Source organism: Serinus canaria, chromosome 2 (genome assembly GCF_022539315.1).
Source record: "Serinus canaria isolate serCan28SL12 chromosome 2, serCan2020, whole genome shotgun sequence".
NCBI lineage: Eukaryota > Metazoa > Chordata > Aves > Passeriformes > Fringillidae > Serinus > Serinus canaria.
This window is the reverse complement of record NC_066315.1, coordinates 58311378-58335718: the sequence shown is the minus strand read 5'-3', so window position 1 is coordinate 58335718 and position 24341 is coordinate 58311378. Positions and strand designations below refer to the sequence as shown.

Below are 24341 nucleotides of genomic sequence, written 5' to 3'. Positions count from 1 at the left end.
TGTTTTAGCCAGTTAAAACCTCTTGAACTGCGGAGGTGTGCTAGGGTTTAACACAGTTGCAGTTTTAAAATTGTTTTCACTGAATCTTTGTTGGACAGTGGTTTTATTTTTATTACATGGCAAAAATTAAAATATGTCATCCAAGTCATTAGAGGTTTGGACAGGACTGTGTCTTGAAGTACTTTTTTTTGTGTTTGTCTTGGGTTCTTAGGTTAACTTTTTTTTTTTCCAATGATACTGGTGTGGAGAAAGCTTTATATATACAGCTCTTACATCCTGAACTGTGCAACTGGTTGCATTTACACCTGAAGAGATAAGAAATATATTTGTGCACACAACATTGTTTTCTGCTAATCTTAAATCCAAGGAAAAAAGTATGTGTATCTAGAGCAAAATGTAGCCCTGTTCCTGTATTCCATTGGGTTTGGGGTATGAAAGGTAGGGAAACAGGCTTTCAGGAGTTTCATAAAGGACAATTATCTCTTGCCCTTTCTGTTTAGTCATTTAATCATACAGATATCTTAAACTGAGCTGTCTAACCAGCTAGTTACATCAATCCTCAAGTGTGTTTCAGTTCATCTGTCTATCCCAGTGGATTGTAGTTCAGGTTGTACAAAGGGTATTAAATATTTGAGGTTAGCTGCTTTGTCTCATCTTCAAATTATGTGAAGAAGCATGGGTACTTCAAGATTTTCATCTAAATTGAAATAAGTAAAATTGTATTGTTAAATGACAATCATGAAGATGAAACTCCAGGGAACTGTGATGAAAAAAAAATCAAATTAATTTACTGTTCTTGCTTGCTTGTCAGAATTGTTCTGAAACTTTTTTTTTTTTGGAGGCTTCACTGCTTCATTTCTCTCACGTGTGTGAAAACAGACAAGGGCTCATATTATTAGTATTATTATATTTTACTTTGTTTCATTAGCTGTTGTTAGGTGACTAGTGTTGTTTTTTCCCTGATTCTCCTCCCCATCGCACTGGCGTGGTTGGAGGAGTTTACAAGTGGCTGGGATTAAACCACAGTGCTGATTTTGGTGCTTTTTGGCAGATTCATAGTAACTTTACCGAGTTTCTCTGTTCTGGCGTGCCCAGAGAGTAGAATTTGAGATCACCTGCTACTTGCAAGATGCACTGTTGTTGGTCTCATGTGGACTGCATGATGGTTTCACCTGGGCTGCAGGCTAGCCTGCCTTGTTTAGCTACACATTCTTTGTTCCTGTTTCAGCACAAAGGAATTCTGTTTAGCTTCACATTCTTTGTTCCTGATTCAGCACAAAGGAATTCTATCAGCTTTGCCTCCATCTCTGGTAGATGGAGGCTGGGTGAGTGACAGCCTGTTAAAAGGTAGCATGCTCTATGAACAGAGGGGTGTGTGTAAAAAGTAAGTACAATAAGTTAGGCTTCAACAGCATTGAAAAGCTGCTTTTTCTTGGACTACTAACAAATACAAGGGAAGGAGATGTTATACAAAAGTGCACTTGTGTTGTTTGTTGGGCTAACATGCTGAGAAGATTCAGAGATTTTCTGTGTAAATCTTAGTGGGCTACTTGCATGATGCCAGTTCTTCAGAAAGTTACCCTCACCCAGCTTGAGTCTGAGGTACTGCATCTTAGTCAGATTCTCACTTTTATTAGCTGTGATTGTTTTGTTGGACTGGGGAGGAGTGGTGCTTTTTTTTTTCTGTACAACTGATGACAAAATGTTCTTAGTTTTAACTATACACTGGTTTATCTTCTGTGTTTCTGGGAACACTGTTATGTTGTGTTTGACTCTGTAACAGGCACAGAGAAGGTACGGCAAGCTCAGGACTGCAAGGATCTCCATGTTGTAAACCCTGATTGGCTGTGGAGCTGCCTGGAGCGCTGGGACAAGGTTGAGGAACAGCTCTTTCCCTTAAAGGATGACTACATCAAAACACACAGGTAAGTGCTGTTCCTTGAGGGAATAGGGGCCGTGAAAGCAGGTTATTCTGATTTGTTGATAAATTGGTTTCTCATAAGTTCAGGTGCATATGGATTCCATGGAAGAACTCCTGGTTTTGTCCATTTCTCTTTTGCTTAAACTGACGACTGTCAAGGGATCAGGAGGCAGTTCAGTAACTAGTACAGTCAGGAGAAAACTCATGGTAACTTTACTTTCTTTGCAGTTACTGTTGTTAGCTCTTTTAATTTGTAGAAGTTGCCCTTTTTAGTTCATCCATAAGCCACCAAATGGAGGGAATGCCACCAAAGCATAGGATCATTCATGCCAAAAAATGTACATAGACTACATGAGGAACTAGTAATGTATGGCATTTTTTGGTGAAATTTGGTAGTGATGGGAAAGAAAGAAACAGGAAAATACAATAGAAAATTCTAAGAAGAATTGGAAGGCATGAAGACAGGAGCAAAAACTGGAAGAAAGGAACTAGTGAGAGGCGGTTTTGGTAACAGTCCCCTGCAGGATAGTGGCATGGTTAAAGTAATTCATGACAAGGTACTGTCAAGCCAGCTTCTGTTTCTTGACTCACCTGTCTGGGTTGACCCACATCTTACAAGTGTAATTGAGGATCTTCCCTTCCATGTTTAGACAGGAAGGAGCTCAGCATAATGAGATTTCTGTATTAAACTGATACTGGTGTGATTGACTATGCTAGAGATTTACTTTCTACTTACAAGATGCCCTTTGAGGGCAGAACATGGTGTGTTAGGCTTTGAAGACACCAAAAGAAGAAACATGGGGCAGTGAGGGCATTTATCAAATGCAACACTAAGTTGAGACACACTAAGTTGGGAAAAACATGTAGCCTGCTAATGGCTTGATTAGGATAATTAATATTTAAAAACAACTGTCTGATGGTTTTAAATCAAACTTTGGAATATTTGCATGGGGTGCTTAATTTGACACTGCTAAGTTTGCAGTAGTAACTTGGACAGTAGCTTGTGAACATTTTTTTTTGATGCCTAGATGAATGTTAGTGTTCCTCCCTCTATTAATTCACTTTTCCGTTTTACTGAAACATGATAATTTTTCCTGCTTCTGTGTTTTCAAATACAATACCTCTTAACTTCACACTTCCCCCCCACACAAGCTTCAGTCAGTAAGATATCCATCTTAATGCAAATACCTTTGCTTTAACCCAATATGTGCAGCTACTTTGAAAAAGATTTTCACTTGAATGAAGCTGCTTGAAATAGCGATTACAGGTCCAAAGCACATACAAAATAGGGGAGAGGAGAGGCCTGAGAAAACATTTGCATGTAAAATGAACTTAAGATAGCAAGAAAATAATAGGTAAACTTGGAATTGGTTTACTCTGTTATTGCTACAAGACTACTTGAGAAACGTCCTTAAATGCATCTGGTAAAAACTCCAGTTTTGTGTCACTTCTAGTATTTGTTACAAATTAATTGAATCTTTTTTTAACATAGTATTGCTTTCATGGAGCATAACATGCTGTTTAAGTTGATGCTTTTTTAAAAATTATTCAATCTGCTTGCCTTTTTTTTTGTGATACTTCATCACAATTGGATAGTATGCCATAATGGTGATTCCTGCAAACTGATCTTTGAATGTTTCTGCTGACACTTCTAAAGTTATGTTTTTAAAATGCATCAGGGTGATCGTAGGTAGTTTAGTATTTTAAAAAATCAGTTAGGATGACTTGCAAGTTAATACTACGTGTTTATTTTCTTTCAGAGAAAATTTGGAGAGCAAATAGAAAGATGGATACAATGGCCTGCTTTTCTCTTTGTTCCATATATGCAGATTATCATGCTTTGCTAATTGTGCTGTTGTTACTACCTGCAAATAATTTCAGTAACTTTGTGTTTAGACAATTTCTAAGGCACACTTATTAATATTTCAGCAATTTAAACATGACATTATCTTGTATTTGCAGTTTTCTGTTTTAAATTCAGTGGGACTTAATGAGGTGGAGGGAAGGAAATGTTTCTTTAGAGATTTTCCAAACCATTCCCTTTTCTTCTAAAGCAGAAGAGGGAAATGCTCATTTTTTATGTTCTGGCTGGATAGCCCATTAAAATTTCTAATGCAATTTTTTTTCTGAACTCCATCTAACAGAGAAAATAGCCCTGCCACGTTTCCTGATACACCCAGCACATTTCAGACTGCTCTGTTTCACCCAACACCCATCCATCCGAAGTCTCAGCCTGGTCCTGAAGTTCGAATTTATGATCCTAACACTGGAAAGCTGATCAGGAAAGGCACACAAACATCTGGGCAGTCATTGTACCTCCAGTCTCCAGCTCCTCCCATCACTTTGCCAGTCCACGGTGAACACTCCTCCTTCAGGTACCTAAAGCATAGCTAAGAGTCACACTGTCTACATTTTTAGATTCTGTAGTAAGTCTTACTCTCATTATCCTTGCATTAAATTGGTATTTTTGCTTTACTTTGTTTGCTTTCTAAAAAGCCAAGAAAATAAGCACAAGGAAATAATCAGCTGAAGTGAAGTCAGGATGCTACAATTCCAGAGGCTTTTTGTGCCTCACTGAAGTGGAACTGGAAACCTCAAGCCAAATAAATTCAGTGTGTAGTTTGTGTAGTCTGAAGAATGTTATGGTAACTGATAGCCTAAGTGAGGCAGCTTGATGTTTCTTAATGGGTCTTGGAATACTAGACTGGTTTTTGTTAATAAAATATGCCTGATAGCCTTTAGTTCTTGTTTATAAAATTTTTCTTTTCACCTAATTCCTTCAAATGGGTCAATAACTTTGTTTTTGAGGAATATCAGAAGTGATGGAAGAGGTGTGTAGCTGTCTGAGCATTGTGAAATAAGGCCATATGGCTGAGTGCTGTTACTAATCCTTAGACCATTAAGTCAAGACACTAATTGTGGAGGAGGAAGAGGCAGTCTGCTTTTTGAAGTACAAAGGCTAGTATGTATCTGAATTTTGTCAAAATTTGTATAAAGCTGCAAAACCACCTTTTGTCTCTTAAGGATGTGTGAAATATCTAGAACTGATCCCCAATTATCTAAATGAAAGATCTGACTTGTGGAATTGTAGCAAGCTCAGGAAGCCTCTCCACTGGTAAAGACTACCCAGTTAAAGACAAAGCTTTTCTTTGTAAAGTGTTATCTGTTTGTAGCCTTTTTCTTACTTCAGCTTTCCTCTTCTTGTCAACACAGGTTTTTTGAGTCTCTCTTGTTTGTGAAGATGTCCTGTTTTCAGTTCCTTTTTAACTGTGTCTTTCAAAGTCTGTTTTAGTTTACTGTGACATGGTAAATGAGCATTAGAATTTTTAAATAATCAACACAGCATGTATCCAGAGAGGAGCTGAAAAATTTTTGGGTTTTTTGGTTAGTTATTGTGGAAAGGATTTTTTCTAGAAATGAAGCTGGGAAGGTTTTTACCTGTATGTAATTGTCATGACACTTGTAAGGTGCTTCGGTATGATGGGTTATGTTGATATTAATACATCATTGAATGCTTTCAAAAGAATAGATTTTAATGGTTTCCCTGCCTTTGTCAGCAACTTGATGAAGAGTTTGTCCACACCTAAGCCTATTTTTCCATAATGCTGAGGTGGTTCTTCACATGAGGATCATATTGAAAAGGAAGAAATATACTTTAGGTGTCCTTTGAGTTTCATAGAGCTTCTGACAGATTTTGAGGGTGGAGTGAGGCTGTGTGTCCTTTCTACTCCTGTCTTTTATTACAATTCAGTGGGGTTTTTTTGTGACTGTCAGTGCTCAGAATTGAGATGTTTTAATCTGACTGTGAATCCAATTACTCCGTGCTGCAACTTTACCCACAACTAAGCAGATGGAAGAAAAGAGATGAGCATAAGGTCTATGCTGAGAAAAATTATTTTCAGTCACGTTTCCTGTTGATTTTGTTCTAGTGGTGAAGTTGGTGACCTGTAAACGCTAATCTCTTAATTGGGACACATCTCTGTTTCTCAGGGCAGTTCCACCTTCTTGAGATCCTGAGGAGTGTTTTGGAAAGTGTAGGAGAAAAGCAAGGCTGTTTAAATACTACAGTGCAGACAGAGCAGGAAGGCTGTGAAGTAACAAAAAGCTGAATAGAAGCAGCACTGCTGTGTCTTGATTCTGGAAGAGCTGAGGCAGTAGTGTGAGCTTTATCTTAATGCATATGTCAATGATAGCTTTTTAGAAAAGCTTCACATCTGCTTTAAAATTTCATATAATACTTGTCTTAAGAAAAAACTACATTAGTGCAGCAATTTATTGGTAGAGGACTATATTTTTTTGTCCTGACAGGTTTAATGTGCTCTCTCGTTCACATTCTACAGAAAGAGGGGAATATTTGTAACTAAACCATTGATTTTAAAAAGAGTTAAAGTTGGCACTCACAACTGCTCCTGTTGTGGGTGGGTGTAGTCGAAGCCTCCAATAATTTTCTTTGATAGTTTCTCAAATCTTCATCTGATTCTGAATTTCAGATAGTGAGAAACAAAATTGCACAGCTGTGAGTGGAAGCCCTTGGGGACTTGGTACCTGCACATGGCACAGCAATGGTTCTTGGTGTCTCAGTCTAAGAAGAGACCTCCTTGTGCTTAGGAGAGAGCCTCTTCCTTGCAGGGCAGATTATTGCAAAGGGCTTCAAGTTATCTGAATACCATTTCATAAGAGCAGTTTCAGTTCTCACTGTCTTGGTTTTCAACATTTTTAGTTTCTTTCTGGAATTCAACTTGAAACATAATTTAAAATTGGATATAATTAGTTGAAATTTATACATGCAATTTGCAGGGAAACTGTCACCAGTGAGTTACAGATGGTTCAGTCAATGTGGTTAACATTTCAAGCAACAGGTCTTGCCATTGTGCTCAGCTCTGAGACTTGAGCACCTGCTATTTTAACATGGCTGTTGCAGCCCATGCGGAAGAGTGAAAAAAGTTCGCAGCTGTAGTAGAAGGAAAGGGAATGCAGTGCTGCTCAGGAGCTGCTGGTAGCCACTAGCTCTTCTTTGTCTGAGCACAGGAAGGATTCCTCTCTAAAAATAACCTGCATGTCAGAACTTTGACATGCCTTTTGTATCTCAGCTATTTTCATACAGAAACAGTATTCTGCAAACACTGCAGTAAACACTAAAGTTGTAACAGATCATGAGACCTGTAATGTAGTGTTGTTCAAAGTAATGTAAAAGCTAATGGCAGCTTGGACTAGAATAAAGAAAAAGTTATATTGCAAGTTACATTTTAGTGAACACTAGTAATATGCTAACAGATGAGGCAAGGCTTAAAATATGGGTGTCATTTACATGTGAGAAGTTAAAAGTGGCACCCTGGTTTAAAATAATGCTAAGAGGCACCGAATGCTTGGTTTGAAGAGGTGTGTCAAGCAGATGTTAGTGGCTTAAGACATACTTGAAGATTTGTATAAATTAATTTCACTTACAACATTTTTGTCTGAGTTTATGTGTTCATAATTACTATTTTTCCTACTTAATGTTATCAATGTTATTATGACAGCAAAAATATGAAGTGCCAAATTGAACATGTGACTGGAATTTAAGTACTTTTAACACTTCTGTGATGATAATGTTATTTTAGGTTTTACCCTGATGTATCAAAAAAGGTGCATGTTGCTTCCACAAATGTTGGCCCCACTCTGCATACATGTCCTTGTGTGTGTAAGACTGTCAAGTACCAATGAACCTCTGCAGAATTAAAGATGGTATTATTTTTTTTAAAAGTATTTATGAGTCACATTTAATTAGAAATAAATGTAAATTCCTGCATTTTCATGTCATTAGTTCTTATTCAACTTAAAGGCAGCTGAAAATGTAGAAGCCTAAAAGATGTTTTGACAGAATAAAAATGTCTTAAAAACCTTTAAGAAGACTTTATTTCACATCGCTTTTGGAATAATTTCATGAGAAGGCCCAGTGTTTATTATCTAGTAGCAGTGGGAAAATACTGGAAAAAAACATCTGACAGAAGCCTTTAGAAGCTATTAATACAATTATTTTACAGCTAATATTTGTGTGTAATTCAGTCAAGTATGATCTTGCACTCTATTCTACAAAAGGAGTTCTCATCAACCATATGACAATGTGTTCTTAAAAATGTGCTGGATTTATTTAGATTTATTTCTAGTCTAAGAAAATCTGCTTGGCTGTCATGCTACATATAACTTCTCTGCAATTCTAGGAATTGTCAAGCTTGTCATATTTTTATTAGAGTTCTGTAAGATGCCTATAGCTTTTGTTTTGCCATTCTCTCTTTTGCTAAGAATATTAATGGCATCTCCACCTTTTCTGCCTAGGTTATATATTAAAAAGGCAAGGAGAAATCATACTTTAAAAGAAACTTTTGGAAAATATAGTGGAATGCAGTATTATTTTTGTCATCTACCTATGAAAATTACTGTCTGAGAGCAATTTAAAAGCAAGAGAAAACAGTGATCTTTAAAATAGAAAACATAACAGAGGGGAGATAAAAACACCCAACCCAAAAACTGGTAGCAGTAGTGAGAAACTAGCAAAAAAAACCAGTCTGCTTAGTTCATTTTGGCAGCATCCAAATTGTTTAAGCTTCACAAGAAATTCCACAGTACAGGAATAAGAGGCTACAAAGGGGCATGTGTCTGCTGTGCTGCTGGGGCTCCTCTGCAGCAGATAGTGCAGATCTGGGTAGCATGGCACTGGCTCAGCTCTTTTCCCTCACAACCTCCCATTCAAAGCAAGATTTCAAATTTCCTGCACCTGTCCATGGGATCTGAGAAGAGAGATGTGAGTTTGCTAAATACAAGCTGTCAAAATGAGCAGAATCGACAGCTTTGTATGGCTTTCAGATTTCATACATTCTGGAATTTAGGTACTGAGGTAAAAAAAAACCCTTGATATTTAGATAACCTTTTCAAGTGGTGGTCAAGTTCACCAATGGAGAAATAATTTGTAGGACCTTACCTATGGCTGACTAGATTTGTGTAAGTTAGTAATGGCTTTTTTTAATGGGGGACTGTTGGTCTAAAGCTGATTCTTGCAAATCCTGGCTTGATGAGAATTAGTCATTCTGCATAAAAACTCTTGTCTGCAGAGACTATACTGTACATTTTTTCAGTCACAGTCATTCTCAAAAACAGTTTGATGGTCTCACCTGGTTGCATCTTGAAACTGTGATTTCAAATACAGTCACTTTTATACCTGCTTTTGGTAGTCATTCTCCAAATACAATACACAGTCTTATGGCTAACATAAATAATTTGTGACCCATGAGCTTTATGACCTATGAATCGTTTTCTGGGTGGTGCTGAGCTGCTGTCATTTGTTCCAGGAGATTATTATGACTGACCAGTACTGGTAGTTAATCTGTATGGTATAGTAATTTTAGCTTCTAGAAGTCTTTAGTACTTAAAGTAATAGTCACAGAAGAATTTATCCAAGGAAAGGTTGAAGTCTCCTGCTGTTGTTGTACATGTAGTCTTTCTTTTTATTGCTATCATAAAGCAACTCCCATGAAGCTATGATTATTTTACCCATTTTAATGAAGATTTTGATATTCCTTTTTGTTTAAATTAAGTACAGTAATTAACAATGTAATAAAATACAGACTAAAAGAAAAAGCTACTGTATTTCAATACACTAACCAAAAAGAAATATTGGCTGTTTTGCATCTTATCCAGGCTTAGCGTGTGGGAAAGGTCTGAAGACTGACACTGCAGAAGTGCTTTTTACATACAGAACTCTTGTCTTTGAGGTTGAGAAATATTTGAAGGGTATACTTAGAGACTCAAAATTAAAAGCCTAGCATAGATCAGGAAAAATGCATTAGAATGTCAGCCTTGCTTTTGTAATAATAAATTTGTCAAGTGATGGAGAAACTCCACTTGTGCAGAAATACTAATGTATTTTAGGGGCAACGCATCTGCAACTGCTGGAACTCTTGGCAACAAGAAAGGTTTGGTGGTTATGTAAAAGAACAATGCAAAGGCAGGAGAGTGAGTACCGTGTCAAAGGTAAAATAAAAGCTTTAGCTGTCAGACTGAAATTAATCAGGAGACTTGACTGACCTGTTGATGAATGCAGAGCTTTTATTAAGTGAAGTTGTAGATATGTGGCAGTCATAAATTGTTTATACGATTTTATTTGTAGCTCTGAACCAAGTAAATCTATCTTATGTGATACCCCTGAATTTTTTCAGAGTTGTTCAGCCACATCAACAGCAGATGTTTGAAGAAGATGACCTGCCAGTGAGTGAAAATGAAGAGCAGCCTGGTCCATCTAAGAGGAAACGGCAGCCGAGTATGTCTGAAACAATGCCTCTGTACACGCTGTGTAAAGAGGATTTAGAGAGTATGGATAAAGAGGTGAGCTTAAATTTTTTACATGACATAAGTTCTGACTTTTATTAAATTATGCATCTATGTGAACTGACCTTGTATGCCACTACAGTAACTTTAAGTAAAAGGCACAGCAGACAAAAGTACGGCTCAGGCTAAAATGCAGTTATGTTCTGCAAAGCAAAACAGAATACTGTGGTGTGTAAGTAGACCTTTAAAACAGAACTTCTTTTAAGAATAGTTTCTTCACATTAAACATGTTATCAAATTTGCTCTGTGGATAGCTATGTCATGGGGCCTCATTATCTGCAGACATGTAATTGCATTGTTGTTAAGTCATAGCTATAATTGTTTTGCAGGTGAAGGGAGCTTTCTGTTCCTGAGTGAGCTGCATGTATTTCATACAAAAGCACATTATTTGAAATTCACTGTGAACCTCTAGTTGCTCACTTTTCACTTAATAGTCTATGCATTTTTTCAAATGAGCCACCGTCTTGCATAATATTAGGTGGTTTTTCTTCTGTGTATCATTTATCGTTTGCACCATGTTTTCATTAATTTATCCTCTATGTGACTTTAGTATAAAATCTTGTGACCCTGGAGCTTGAATTCATCTTCAGGCTTAGATAGTTCATTGGGGTGGGGACAGGAGCATATAACTTGCCATGTTCTTGGCAGTAAGTTCATTCCAAGGTTCTGGCTATAAAAGGCTTTGAGCTATCTTCAGAAAATTTAATAAAAATATGAGAAGGGAACTGCATATTCCACCAACAAAAGGAAGGGACTTTATATATACAGTACAGGGTAAATTCGAGATGGACTTTTGGAAGAACTTTAAGCTGGTATTCTGGGGAAATGCCCCATAACTTTCAACTGCTGTGATGATCTCCTCTAAATTTTAGGTGACTTCAGGCTTTTAACTTTACCTGGTAAACTTTACCTTGGAGTTAACAACTTTTGATTTCTGTTGCTTTTTGTTCTGAAGTATTTTGCCAATTTTATCTCAGACTTTCCCAGAAACAATATTTCTCCTTGTCATGATACCAGTCCCTGAATCCATCTGTGCCTTCCATCTGTATTGTCAGTAATACTTAAAGACAATTGATATTATGGGTCGCCTTTATGATTTTATATACTTACATTTTTTTCTAATCATGTGGCTTTTGAAAAATATTAATAAATTACTAATGCAGTGTGTGCACTGAGTCAAAAGGAAGTGTGTATGTTTTTCAGACTCACTGCATAAAGTATTTATTGTTCTGTTTTTAAAGATACTATTTAGGAACCTTATAAAAAGTCTGAATCTTTTGGCACGGTTGGTTTTGTGATTGATTGCTCTCTGCTGCTACATTTATGACTAAAGAAATTAAAGTTTTTCTACTTCTCCTACAACTATAAACATCTTAAATTACAATGATTTGTTCTTAAATTATGCTTTTGCTTAAGCAGCATATTATGCTTGGAAACTAGACTACATGAACTTCAGAAGAAAGGAAGCCTAAATGCCAGTGACTCTTTTTCTCATAGTTGGATTAGCTTTGGTTCCAAGAGTATGATTTGAGGTAAAAGTTGCTGCCAAAATTTTTCTCTTGCTACAAGTCTCTGTTCCTTGGGCAGCTGAACCACTAGGGAGGTGTGTTTGGGATTTGTTTGGTGCAGAAGCAGGATGGGATTTTTCTGGTATTTTAGCTTCCCAGTATGATTTTGTCAAGGATCAAATATTAGCACTGAGGAAGGGTGCACACAGAGCATGTTATCAGGGAGGTTGAACTGTGTGTGCATGGTAGTGCCAGCAGATCATTGTCTCCTGGAAGGTGACTATAAAAGGCAAGGAAAACTTGGGACTCCTAGCATCACCTTAGTAAAGGTGTTGGGTTCACATGGGAGAAATGTAACACAAGCAATTAAGCAGGATTTTATGGCATTGTGTAGGAGTACACTTAGGAAACAGATGACATGTTTTAACGTAGTCTGTAAAATATAAAAGTTTAGTGGAGTGTACACAGTGGAGTCTATTGTCAGGAACATTATCAAATTAAGTGAAAATAAGCTCAATAAGCTTTGCTAGTGGGGACCCAGTTCTCTTTGGTCACCCTGTGACTGCTTTAACTTCCAGAGAAGGGTGTTTGCCCTTACTTCAGCCTTTATCAAAACATGTTACAAGGTAAGAACCTTTTTCAGATTGTCACTAAGAGATGTGAAATTTCTGCTTTTGCCACAGAAATGCTTTTGCTTCATTTGTGTGCATTCAAGTGGCAGCCACAAGAACTGCAGCTGACTGCAGACTACCTGGGCAAAGAGAGGGAGTCTGTTCCAGTCACAGCAGGGATTTCTTGCTCCACTTCTCGGGTGCTCATGCTGAGGCTCTTTGGGTTAGGAGTATGTGGTCCAAGGACAGGGAAAGTAAGCTCCAGTGGGACTTTGCTGCAGTGTAAGCCACTGCAGGCTCAACTGCTGTGTCTCTGCCCTTAGCCACTGTTAGTAATCATGGGACCCTATGGCAAGCCAGCTCAGGGAGCTGGTTGGGACAAAAAAGACCATTTTCAGATTAATCTTCATCATTTCCAGCTTCCAGAAATAACCCACTGTTGCTGCTGCATGAGTGCTAGTGCCAGGAACAGGCAGAAGATGGGAAGATCTAGGAATAAGAGTGAAGGCAGAACTGCATTTAAAGCTTTAAAAATGCATCCTCAGTATTTTTATTGAATTCCCTCACAAATTCAGATAAGATCAAAAGGAGTCTTTTAGCTTTAGGGACTGGGATTTTTTAAAATTAAATAGGAAATGCAGGCATTCATATATACTGTTTCTATGGGTATAACTAGCAATAAATAACTCCTTTTCAGTTACCATCTAAAGAAAATCTTGCTTTTTCTCTGCAAAAATCTGAGAAAGGCCACAGAGCCCCACATAGTTTATATGTGGGAGAATTTTGGTGGAAGTATAAAAATGGAACTGATAAAGAGAATTTAATTATGATATATTCCCAAATTAAATCCCTTTCCTTCCCTAACCTATTTGAAAGTGTGTTTGTTGCTTTTCCTAGTAAAAAAGCTGTAGATCTTGTACTGTTCTGTTGGGAAGAACCACTCTGGATAAGCATCTCTTCAAATTTGATCTTAAATGCATTTTTTATCTTCTTCTATTCTTTCAGTGGCAGTTGTTTTATGCATACCAAGTAAATCAAAGGAAATGAATAGCATTTCAGCTATTGGGTTGCAGTTTAAGGTCACTTAGCCTTTTGTATCTTTTTCAGTGCCAAAGATCTGGGAGATCAGATCCAAAGGTAGCTTCCCTTCCCTCTGACATGAAGGACTGTTAGAATTTTAGAAAAATGGAAGCACAAAAGTCTTAAGTGTAATAGAATTGCCGTTCAAAGGGCGATTGCCAAATCAGAGTAAGTGCATAAGGAATCTATCCCTACTTGGGAAATGTGCAGCCTCCTGTTGCTGCTGCCTCACAGTCGAAAGAATGTTTTCCCCTTTTCTGTACTAGGCTGACAGAGGTGCTTTCCAACTGATTGCTGCTGTTTGTCTCCATTATGGGATGGTAAAGGCAGCAGAATTAAATGCTGCCAGTCAAATTAGCTTGTTTATAGTTACTTTTACAAGACTGGATAATTTTTTACTTCTAAATAACTGGTGATCTCCTACATAACCTGCAAAAGGTCATTCCATAAAAATGCTATTTATGTAGAATTGTATCTAGTATGCTGTAATCTTCACCAAAGAAAAATCTTTAAAGAAATGGTTTCCAATCAATGAAATGCAGTCAGTAACTTAACTAGAAGCCTCTTGTCCCTAATAGTTGTTCCAGGATGACTTTTGTTTTCTCAGGATCAATTCTATCACTTGACAGGGAAGTTATCTACCTTTGCTTTCAGTGTTCTGTAGCAGAAACCTGTAGGGAGAAGAAACTGGGCTGTCTGCAGCTCTTCTTTTCCCCCCATTTCAGCAGGAATGGACTTGCTCACCTGTAGGAGCCTTTGTTGCTTGTTTGGCGTGGGACTATGTGGCATTGTCATCCTTTGCCAGGGATAGGTGGAAGCTCCTGACCTACCAGTCACTACAATGTTGTGTGGATCTGCTGTAGTTTACTGAGAAAAAAACAGAAAGTGGAATCCAGGCTTCAAATGACTCTTATTTGTTTCCAGAAATAAGATCCATTAGCTAAAGCAAGTTGTGCAAAGGAAGGGAATGACATGCAAACCACGTGAGGACATACACACGTCTTCCCTTTCTTAACTGATTGTGTCTGTACAGGATGCCACGTAGCTCTCGTTCCCAGAGGTTACTCATGGATCATCTTGTGAGCCTATTTCCTCAGAACTGATTGCTAGTTCCTTTTTATAAGGGATCATTTTCTTCTAAACTTGTATTCCTAAATTATGTTTGGAGAGAACCTTACAACTGGGATAGCACCATGCACAGTTACTTAGGAAGTTGATCTAATCCTAACAGTGTTATGTCCTATGCGTTATAAATAAGCTGTTGGTTTTTACATACTGTTGCTTCCTGATGGATGTTGACTTTGCTTGTCTGTAAAATGCCTTCTTTCTTCATGAGTATTTGTTACAGACACAAAAGGTGATTTTTTGCCTTGTGCATCATGCTAGCTTCTTTTAAAAATTGAGTCAGCTTTATATAAAGATTTTCCCTTTTTAATAAATGTCCCTTTCATAATTACGTTGACGTTCTTGTCTATGATAAATTACTTGACCATGAAATAAGTAAACAAGGTCAAGAGTTTTCATTCCTCTCTTTCTTTTGCCTACAAATTGTTCTCATCTGTTCCTTCTAGAGCAATGAATGTCAGTACAGTTCCCTTATGTTATTTTTCAGGTCCTTTCTAATTCACCAGTCCATGTAAATAGTAGAAATGCATAGCAAGAATCTAAGATGCTCCATTTATAAAATGTCAGTGATAAAGAAAAAAGAAATTACCCTGAGCTGAGCTCAAGATCCTGCTCTCAATTGCTCACATCTCAGCTGCTGCCACAGCCATGATAACAGAAGGCAGACAGCCATAGCTCCTCATATGTGTCAATACTTTCAGGACCAGTCCTCGACAGATGCCAGTAGGGGTTTCACCAGGAAGGAAGTTGAAAAGGGATTTCCAGTAAGCTAGTAAGATTAAACAAGTTCAGTAAGGCAGAAAGATTTCTGTTTGTTTTGCAGTACCTTCCCATCTGGGATGGCCCAGGATTACTAATGTCCTGGAACAGCTGTGCACACATAGTTTACTAGCTGTACGCTGCTTAGGCTTTTGTGTTTGTTGCTGTGGTTTGGTCATGGTGTTTGAGAGTAGCATCTGTGTCTTGTCAAGTGTCATCATCTCTGCCATCTAAGGTAAAATATTTTGCTGGTTTAAATTTCTCTCAGTTTGGGACTTGGGACAGGGGAAGAGAGGGAGTGAATCTGATATCAATCCGACCTCTAGCTTTCCCATCTCTCAGTTCAGTTAGTGGAGCTGCAGAGATTCCTACCATCTGGTTGGGACATGTGGTCAGCAGCTGCCAAGTGACCACATTGCAAAGGTATGTTCTGTGCACAAGTGCATTTAAGTATTAAGATTTTTCTTGAGTGGGAATTGCCTAATGAGCTACTTTTGCATTAACATGGTTCTGTTGGTTTGGGACATATTCTGCACATTCTTTTCCTTTAACTGAGCTGTAATTTATATGTCGTATACAAAGACTGAAATTGCAACATTCTGCTCTTACATAAGGCCACTTATGCTCTTACATTTTGTCACTCTGCATTTTGCTTTTATCTGAGCAAATTTATCCCTTAATTTCTGTTTTTTATTTCACGTTAGTGACTGTACCATGCAGTGAATTAGGAGGGAGTGTTTTTCTCCTTCAAATTGTTGAAAACCATTATCTCAGTAAGTGGTTAGCCTCTTGGTTAGTTAAAAAGTACTAATTTGGTGTGGAGGATGTGGTCTCTAGAACAAATAATAGCTGCCTAGGCTCCCTTGGACAATTACCTTCCACATTAATGGTTCTTTGAATTTCCACAACTACGTTTCTCATACAGATTTTCTTGTTTGACACCTTAGCATGTACTGTGTCATAAATTGTACAGATGCTAAATTTGGTTAGCTTCTTATAAATTGTACCTTTTTTTGAAGGAAAAAGAATAAGCCTGTGTGTATGCTTGATGTTGTTAGTGATTCTCATTCCAATGGACAATCACTAACTTGGAAGTGATGAGGTCTTGCTTTGCAGTTGTCACGCAGCTTTCACTTTAACTGGAATTATAGAAACAATTAAAAACTGTTAGTGAAAGTAAATGTGCTGCTCTTCATCGAGACAGTAAAAGAGACTGTTGTGAAAAGGATTTGCTAAAGCATCTTCTGATATAAGCAGACCTGAGGAGACTCAGATTGGCTGGTCTCAGTCCATTGGTGCTTCCTCATGTTGTTTCCTTACTGACAGCCGTCTTGTCCCCTTCCTTCACGTGCTGGCTCTCACATCCCCGCTGGCTGCCATGCTCTCAACAGATTTTTGTTTTCTCTGTGGAGTGCTTATTACCAAATGGCTTAACCCAGCAAGACTACATGTGCTGCTTGCTTCTTTTACTGGGAGATGAATTTTCTGCAGGGAAATGGTGAGGGTGCAATGCTAGGAATCAGGTTGCTGGTTTGCCTTCATGAGCAGGTGATGGCTGGCTGATGCACCAAGAAATGTGATGTGGTTTTTTAAAGAACACAGCTTAAAGCAGTTGTATAAGAAGGAAAGTATATTTACTGCTGCTCCCCCATTTTACAATTTTGACATCCACTGCTCTCTGATATGGTTAAATAATACAGAAGTAAATGAGCATTAATGTTAAAGCAATTATTTCACCCATATCTCATCTGATTAGTAGAGAAAACTGAGTAAAGTTTTCCAATACTATTTTTAATAGTTTGACAGTGAGAATCAGCAGGATAGGGTTAAGATACTGGTGTACAGTGCATTGGAGAGAAAGAAGATGAGCACTTAAAAGAAGCTGGCCATGAGTAGTTTTTCTGCCTTTGTTTTGCTTTGATGAATTCATTTTCTACCAGAAAATGGAAACTACTCTGAAAAGCGGCTATGCTTTCTTCTTTTGTTTTCTAGTTTCAGAAGACATCAACTTTTTTTTTTTTAGAAAATTGGTATTGCTCATGCCTAAATTGTAAATTATCCTGACAAGAAACATTGACACGCTGATTGTTTTTCACCTAACAGAAGGAACACTAAAATAGATGTAGTGTAGATAAGGCTAGTGAGATTCAAATGCTTTATCAAAATGTGAAACATACATTTGCCTATTTTTTCGGTCTGATATTTCTCTACAGACCATTAGTTTATGCACTAATTGCATAGAGCTGATTGGCTGCTAGTTTTAAGAGGGCATCATGGTTCAAGCTTGTTTAGCACTTTTTAGAAGTGTTTGGAAAGAGGCTTTTTTATGTAATACTGTGTTTTACAAGGAGACAACTCATTACCAAAATAGGAAAAGGATTTTTATCGAAGTTGATATTATCTCAAGTAGGCAATCAGTTGTGGATCACTTCTGTTTTTCTGCACAGGTTGCTTAGAAAATACTATTTAAACACAGGTTTTTTATGTACTTGGATGTCTTATTTTCATTATAGAGTTATTTTTTTGATTTTGTGTGTCATGAGGAGATATGGGAAACATTCTGTAACTTTTTGGCATTCAGATGACACATGGTATAAATATCTGCATTTTGTAGATAAAAATGGAGACTGCCTAAGAATAAGTTTAATGGCAATCATGACAAGTTGTTAATTAAAATATGATATAAGACTTCTGAGCAAAATGAACATGATCAGTCAAGTTCTCGGCTGGTCAGGCTGTTAAAGGGAAAATAAAAGAAAACGTATCACAGATTAGGCTGAGTAGGAAAGGACCCACAAGGATCATCAAGTCCAGCTCCTGGTCCTGCACAGCGTCGTCCCCAGGAGTCACACCATGTACTCAAGAGTGTTGTGCAAACACTCCTTGAACTCTATCAAGCTTGGTGCTGTGACTACTTTCCTGTAGAGACTGTTCCAGTGTCCAACCACCCTTTGGGGTGAAGAACCCTTTTCTGATATCCAACCCAAACCTCCCCTGACATGACTTCAGGCCATTCCCTTTTTTATTGAGACTTCACTTCTATTATGCCTACTTTATTCATAAGCTAAGTACAAATATTTGTGCTACAATATCTATTTATAGATATTAGTAATGGGCTACACCAAGTGGACATCAGCTAAAGTAGCCATGCTTGCTTCAGCACTATGTTCTTTCTGAGGAATCTGATAAAATTCAAGGTAATCAGATTGATGGATTGTCAATAGAAAAATAGGGAAATCCAGGCAAAACTTAGTTAGCCCAAGATTGGTCTGATGTACTTGCCAGCAAAGATGCTTCTGCCATCTTAACATAGTCTTCATACTTTCCTGATTTAATCAACAGTTGATTCAGATCCTCTGCCATTCTCCCAAAGGTGTTTACAACATTATTTCATTGTAAGCTTAGGTTTTTAGGAGAGTTGCTTCTTTTTCCATGTTGCTATCATTCTGATAAGCATAAAATAAAAATTATTATGCAAATAAGGATAAATCCTGAGCTCTGTGATTACTGCAGATATTAACAACTTCTGACTTTTAAACTATGTCTGATTTTACAGCAGATGTGTTATTCTAATGTTACTCCATATGAAATGGAAAGTAGTTCTATAAAGCTTCCACCTCTAGAATTTATATAACAAGGTATTGGTTTATTCTATAGGGAAGAAGGCTTTTCCATCCATTCTGTGAAGGTTTTTCAACCAACTCTGCTAGTACATAATGTCTCTGCCTGGCCTTAGCAGGGAGAAGCTGAAAGCCTTTTTCAGCTGTTCGTTTACTCAACAAAGTGGGGCAAAACCTCTTTAATAAGGTTCAATAACCTTATTTTAACATACACATCTACCTCCATATGCTAAATGAAATGCAGCTAGGCTGTCAACACTAATTGGCCACAGTTAAAAATGAGTTGCATGAGCCATGTTAAACAGTTTGCAAGCTGATACCTCACATAATTCTGAGCAGCTGCATAGAGGGCCTGATTGAGCCTCATCACGAGTCTAACATGTTTTTACATTTAAATTTGAGCTGTTACTCTCCATGAGGGATATTTAAAGGTATCTGCTCAAGTCCCAGTCTAAGTCTGAACTGGTTTTTTTATAACTTTTTTTTTGTTTTATCAAGATCTTCTGATACTTGGATGTCAACATAAAAAGAAATTTAGAAATGCGCTATAGCATGATTCATGTTAAGTGCTGTGAAGAATCTTTGCAAACATTTTCATAAAGCTAGTCTGCTAGCAAACTTAATTTGTGGTTGAAATTCTGGGGTCACAGAAATGCAAGTCCATTTTGGTAGCGCAAAGGCAGGGTTATTTCATCATACAGCATTGAAGGACGGTTCAGTTTGTACCATTACTTTTTGATCAGCTGATCTTGATCAGCTATCATAAGGTGATTTACTGTTAAATTTAACTTCTGCGTAATTGCATTTGCTTCCTTCAGAGACATTTTCAAGGGAAAATATGTCTGCTTTGGTCGGTTTTTTCCTTTCAGGCACCAGCTTCAGGCACACTGAATACAGCTACACTGGATGATAGTCCTTCAGCTCCAAGTGTTCTAGCTCCTGTGTCAGCACCACTATTTCCATTCCATGTACAACTTTAACAGAGGTTAGGAAAAGCTGCCAAACCAGAGCCCCCTACTGATGTACAAAACTCTCTGCAGCGATGAGTTGTGAAACAAACAATTACCCGAATGGCTGTGCTGCAGTAACTTTGTCATGTCTACAGTAGTGGCATTAATTTGAGATCTTGAGAGAACACTGTTGTTACTCTGTGTTGTTATAGGGTTTGTATATGAGCTTGCACTTTCTAATTGCCATGTGTCACAGTCAGCTCTGGACAATATTGCCTGTTACTCCTTGTAGTGGTGATACTGCTTTCTCAGAGATGAGCACAGACAGCTGCCTATCCCAGATATTTCAGTGCTCCAACATCAAACTTGCTTCATCCCAGAGGTATTGAGGACTGGATATAGCTATCATACCATGATACAGAGATCATATCAGAACCTGCATGGTATTCAATCACCTTAATATTGAGCTTGTTGTAGAAACAGACCACTCTTCAGCTGCTGGGCTTATCTTTCACTGTATTATGGATTGCTTCTTTTCTTTTTCCTTAACTTACTCCATGCCTTATTCTTGCTGTTGAGTAGGCTTGCTATGCAGGATGCTTCCACATTCACAATGCTCATATTTCAGCACTACTTCACTTAAAAGCTACATGCTTGTCTGTACAGAGTCAAGCAGTCCAATTGCCCAGTTCAGCAGAAACTGTTTCAAAACTTCTCTGTCTTCGCTGTCATCCTTAAATTTCTCATAAAACCAGAAATGGTTTTCTCCAGTGCTTATTATTTGAGGTGGTTTTGTTATCTTGAGCACATTGATAACTATCTCTTGGTTCTTGTAATAATAAAACCAAGCTAACCAGGCTTATTGAAGAGGGAAGTTCACTGACAAATAGTGCTTCATGAACTCAGCTGATGTCTGCCAATGCTAAGTTAAATTTAGCAAGTCAAGGCAGATCCAAGCTGGCTTTCCCATCTTAGGGGTGGGTTTGTTCATAGTATGTGTGAATAAATCTATACTGAATACAGCATATCAGTGTTTTTATAGCAGTGGTTTTGAGCTAGTAAGCCCTACTGTATCCCAGTTGCTCTACAAATCAATAGTTTGAGTTCCTTTGTAGCTGTGATAATTGCAGAAAGCTTGTGCATGTAGGTAAATGAAAGCAGTTTTTTGTCTGTCTTTTGTTCTCACCGTAATGTTTTCAGTTTCACTTAGACTGTGACTTCTGAACAGCTTTATGTCCTGCTGAAAAAGAAGTAAATGAGTTCAACCTCTAAAAACAAAACAAAAAAAACCCTTATTTTTCTCTGAAATATGTATGTAGTGGTGAATATTCAGTCTCTCTAAGCAAAAGGTATGCTTTCAGTTAACCTTGGGATGGTGAAATCCAGCACTGTGCTAAGAGAGAATATTGTTAAAACATGTGATAACAAGGATTCATTGAGGGAAAGCCTTAAAAGTTGAGATGCAAAAAATAGGAGGGTGATGTGCATATTGTATCAGCAACTCTTTTTATGCTTTTATCTATCTACTTTTTAGGGTGAGGATTGCTTTGGGTTCTTGTATCTTCTGAAGTAAAGTCCATATTTATGGCCTTTGTTCTTTAACATTTTCTGATCATGACTGTGTAATAAGAGTGCATTTCTTGTTGCAGCATTTCAGAAGTTTAGCATTTGCCTCTGAGCTGAAGCAAGTTAGTGCCTCAGAGGTAGTTTAAATAATCTGTAATTCAGGTTGAAGCGTTTGGAAATTAGTTCAAATCAAGTTTCCTCCCACTCTTTGTTTTCTCATTGTAATTGCATAACCAAATGGGTTAAGCCCTAAATGCTTCTCTGCAGTTTTCCAGGATAATAAGCTAAGTGTATTTGCAGGTTGGCTATGCTATTAACTAATGCCTTTGAGGATGACTTGAAAGACAATATGTAGATTAGTGTCCTAGTACTTCTTTCATAAAAGCTGAGATTTTCTGGTTAGAAAAGCAGGATGCAAAAACCTGGATCACATTTCATATTAGGAAAAAAATTACCATTTTGAACTCCATCCACCAGTTCAGCAGGTATTTACAGATAAAATAGTGAGTATATGTTGAGAACTGTCCCATTCTCTTTCAAAAACCATTTGGGCAGTCATCAGGTTGCATTGATGGAGGAAACCTGTCCATACCTGTTCAGAGCTGCCTCTCTGCATCAGAAAGAAACTTATCAGCTGGGCCAGAGTGCAAGTGAGTTTTAGCAGTAGATGACTCTTCATCCTGGCTAGGTGCCTAGGAATCCCATTGCTCACTAGGCTCAGGCCCTCAGTGTGCTGTTCTCTGCAAAATGCTCATGGAAGGGGATCACTGCACTAGATGTGTTTAGCATCCAGAGCTTCTCCTGTGTTTTTAAGTGAAACTACATGAGAGCAGATAGTGTCAAGAGGTCAAGGAGATGGTGTTTTGGTGTACTAAGTATTTTTGTGCTAAATTAATATTACTCAAATGTCTAAGTTTTTATATAACCTAAATAATTGAAAACCAGGTTAGGAGCTCAGAAATTGTATAATTCCTTGATAGTAACATACTGCTATCATGTTGCCCTCAGCATTTCATTAGCAGCTTCCTACTGATGTTTCCCCTTGGCAGTGAAGTGTCAGAAAAGATCACTCAGAGTCTAGGCTCTGTGCCCTCTTAAATTGCCATGTGTCATTTTTAATAGAATGTTAGGATTTCTAACCTAGTATGTCAGTGGTATTTTGTGACTGTATTTAAACAACTTGTGCAAGTGTTCTTTCATTAGCAAATTAGATTAATTTCTTTTTAAAGAAATCTAGATTGTGCATGTGTCTTGCTAAGTCTGTAGGAATAAGAAGAAAGTTATGACAACTTCTAGCAAAACTGTTCTTCAGTTAATAGCCAGACTGACAGTTCTGAGAGTCTTGCAAAATTATAAGACAAAGTTGTTCTTTGCTGTGTATCAGCAAAGCATACTTTCCACCTTAAAGAAAGGGTAGCTTTGAGAATAAAAACTGTCATACTGTCTTGTTTTAAAAACAGGTGAGCAGTACAGCTGTAGGCTGTTACAGCTTTTTAACCTGTTGCTATAAAGTTTTGCAAGAGCTATAGGGACACACGCATGAAGCGAGCTGAAATCCCTGAAATGTCCACCTGTGTTAAACAAAAAGGGAACAGGTATGGATACTTTTAGTCTTTATCAGGCCTTTTTTGTTGGCTGGGAAAATACTGCAGTGATGTTAGTCTTTGTACATATTGCAGACTTGATAGTTTCTGTGAATTAAAATATACCAAAGATGCGTTTTTATAAGAATTTTCTCCTTGTTCCTTTCTCTTCCCTCTAGGAGTTTCTGTACATTAGTATTCTGTTTGTGTAGTATCAACAGAATCCCTGGGTATTCCAGGCTCTGGATATTTAGATAGTGCTTAGTTCTACAAAAAGACTCAAACAGAATTTGAGTGCAGCAGATTATCACCTGGGGACTCGCTCGCTGCCTCATTTTTTTAAGGTGAAGGTTTGCCTAAAGTGAAATCAGGACACTGAGTAATATGTGGCCCTTGAGCTTGAGCATGCAGCTTGAGTTTCTGTTCTGTTGCAGGTTTCTTTTATTTTAAGACTTGCAGGTAGAGGTAAACTTGAAAGATGGCCCAGTGACACAAATTTTACTCTTCTGGAGATAATTTGCTGATAGTACCAATAAGCTTCAGTAGTAGTGGATGGTTCAGTTCATCAGATTATGAATTCCTATGTTGGTCACAAAAGAGCATATGGCAATACTTTAACATAACTTCTCCAGGCCATTGGTCTGTTGCAGTCTTCTGCTACTCAGGCTGTGGCTACACATTTAATAGAGATCCTTCTCCAAAGTCTCTTTGCAGCTGCTTTTTCTTGCTGTGATGTACTGTTACTGATTGTGTGTTAGTGTAGACATGAAATGAAGAGGGACAGGGAAGTGATGTAGCTAAGCAGTAACCCAGCTTAAGAAAGCAGTTGAAGGTCACTAAGCTGCTGCTGTCTGAGATGTCACACAACAAGCAAGGAGATAAATGTATAGCTTTTTCTGACCAGTTTTGGTTTCAGCAAGATGCATTTTAATTTGCATGTAGTCATCCAGGACATAAAAGTCAATGTCTAAATTAATTATATGGGAAATAAATCTCATAAAAGTTTTTTTCTAAGGTTTGGTAGTATTCCTTAAACTGTTTAGAGCAATTGTTTCTCAGTCTACCAAAGTAGATATAATAACACTGCCAGCTTTGATATTCTAACCTGAAGAATGCCTTTATCAAAATCAAGATAGGACAACAGTGTATGGAGATTTAAATAGAGGAAGAGTGTTTCTTCTGTTTAATCATGAACAAGACTAGTCACTTCTGATATTCCTGATTCGTCACCTGCTCTGATAAGCCAGTGGTAATTGT

The 24341-nt window shown here is 37.7% G+C and overlaps 1 protein-coding gene across 1 annotated transcript in view; it reads left to right on the top strand.

The window, feature by feature from the left end:
- The window catches only part of CTDP1 (CTD phosphatase subunit 1), a 98189-nt gene that overhangs the window by 34349 nt on the left and 39499 nt on the right, over positions 1–24341 (top strand). The window contains exons 9-11 of the mRNA XM_030235430.2: positions 1784–1925; positions 4066–4296; positions 10114–10279. Coding sequence (XP_030091290.2) covers positions 1784–1925; positions 4066–4296; positions 10114–10279 — 539 coding nt within the window. The remainder of the gene's footprint in view (positions 1–1783; positions 1926–4065; positions 4297–10113; positions 10280–24341) is intronic.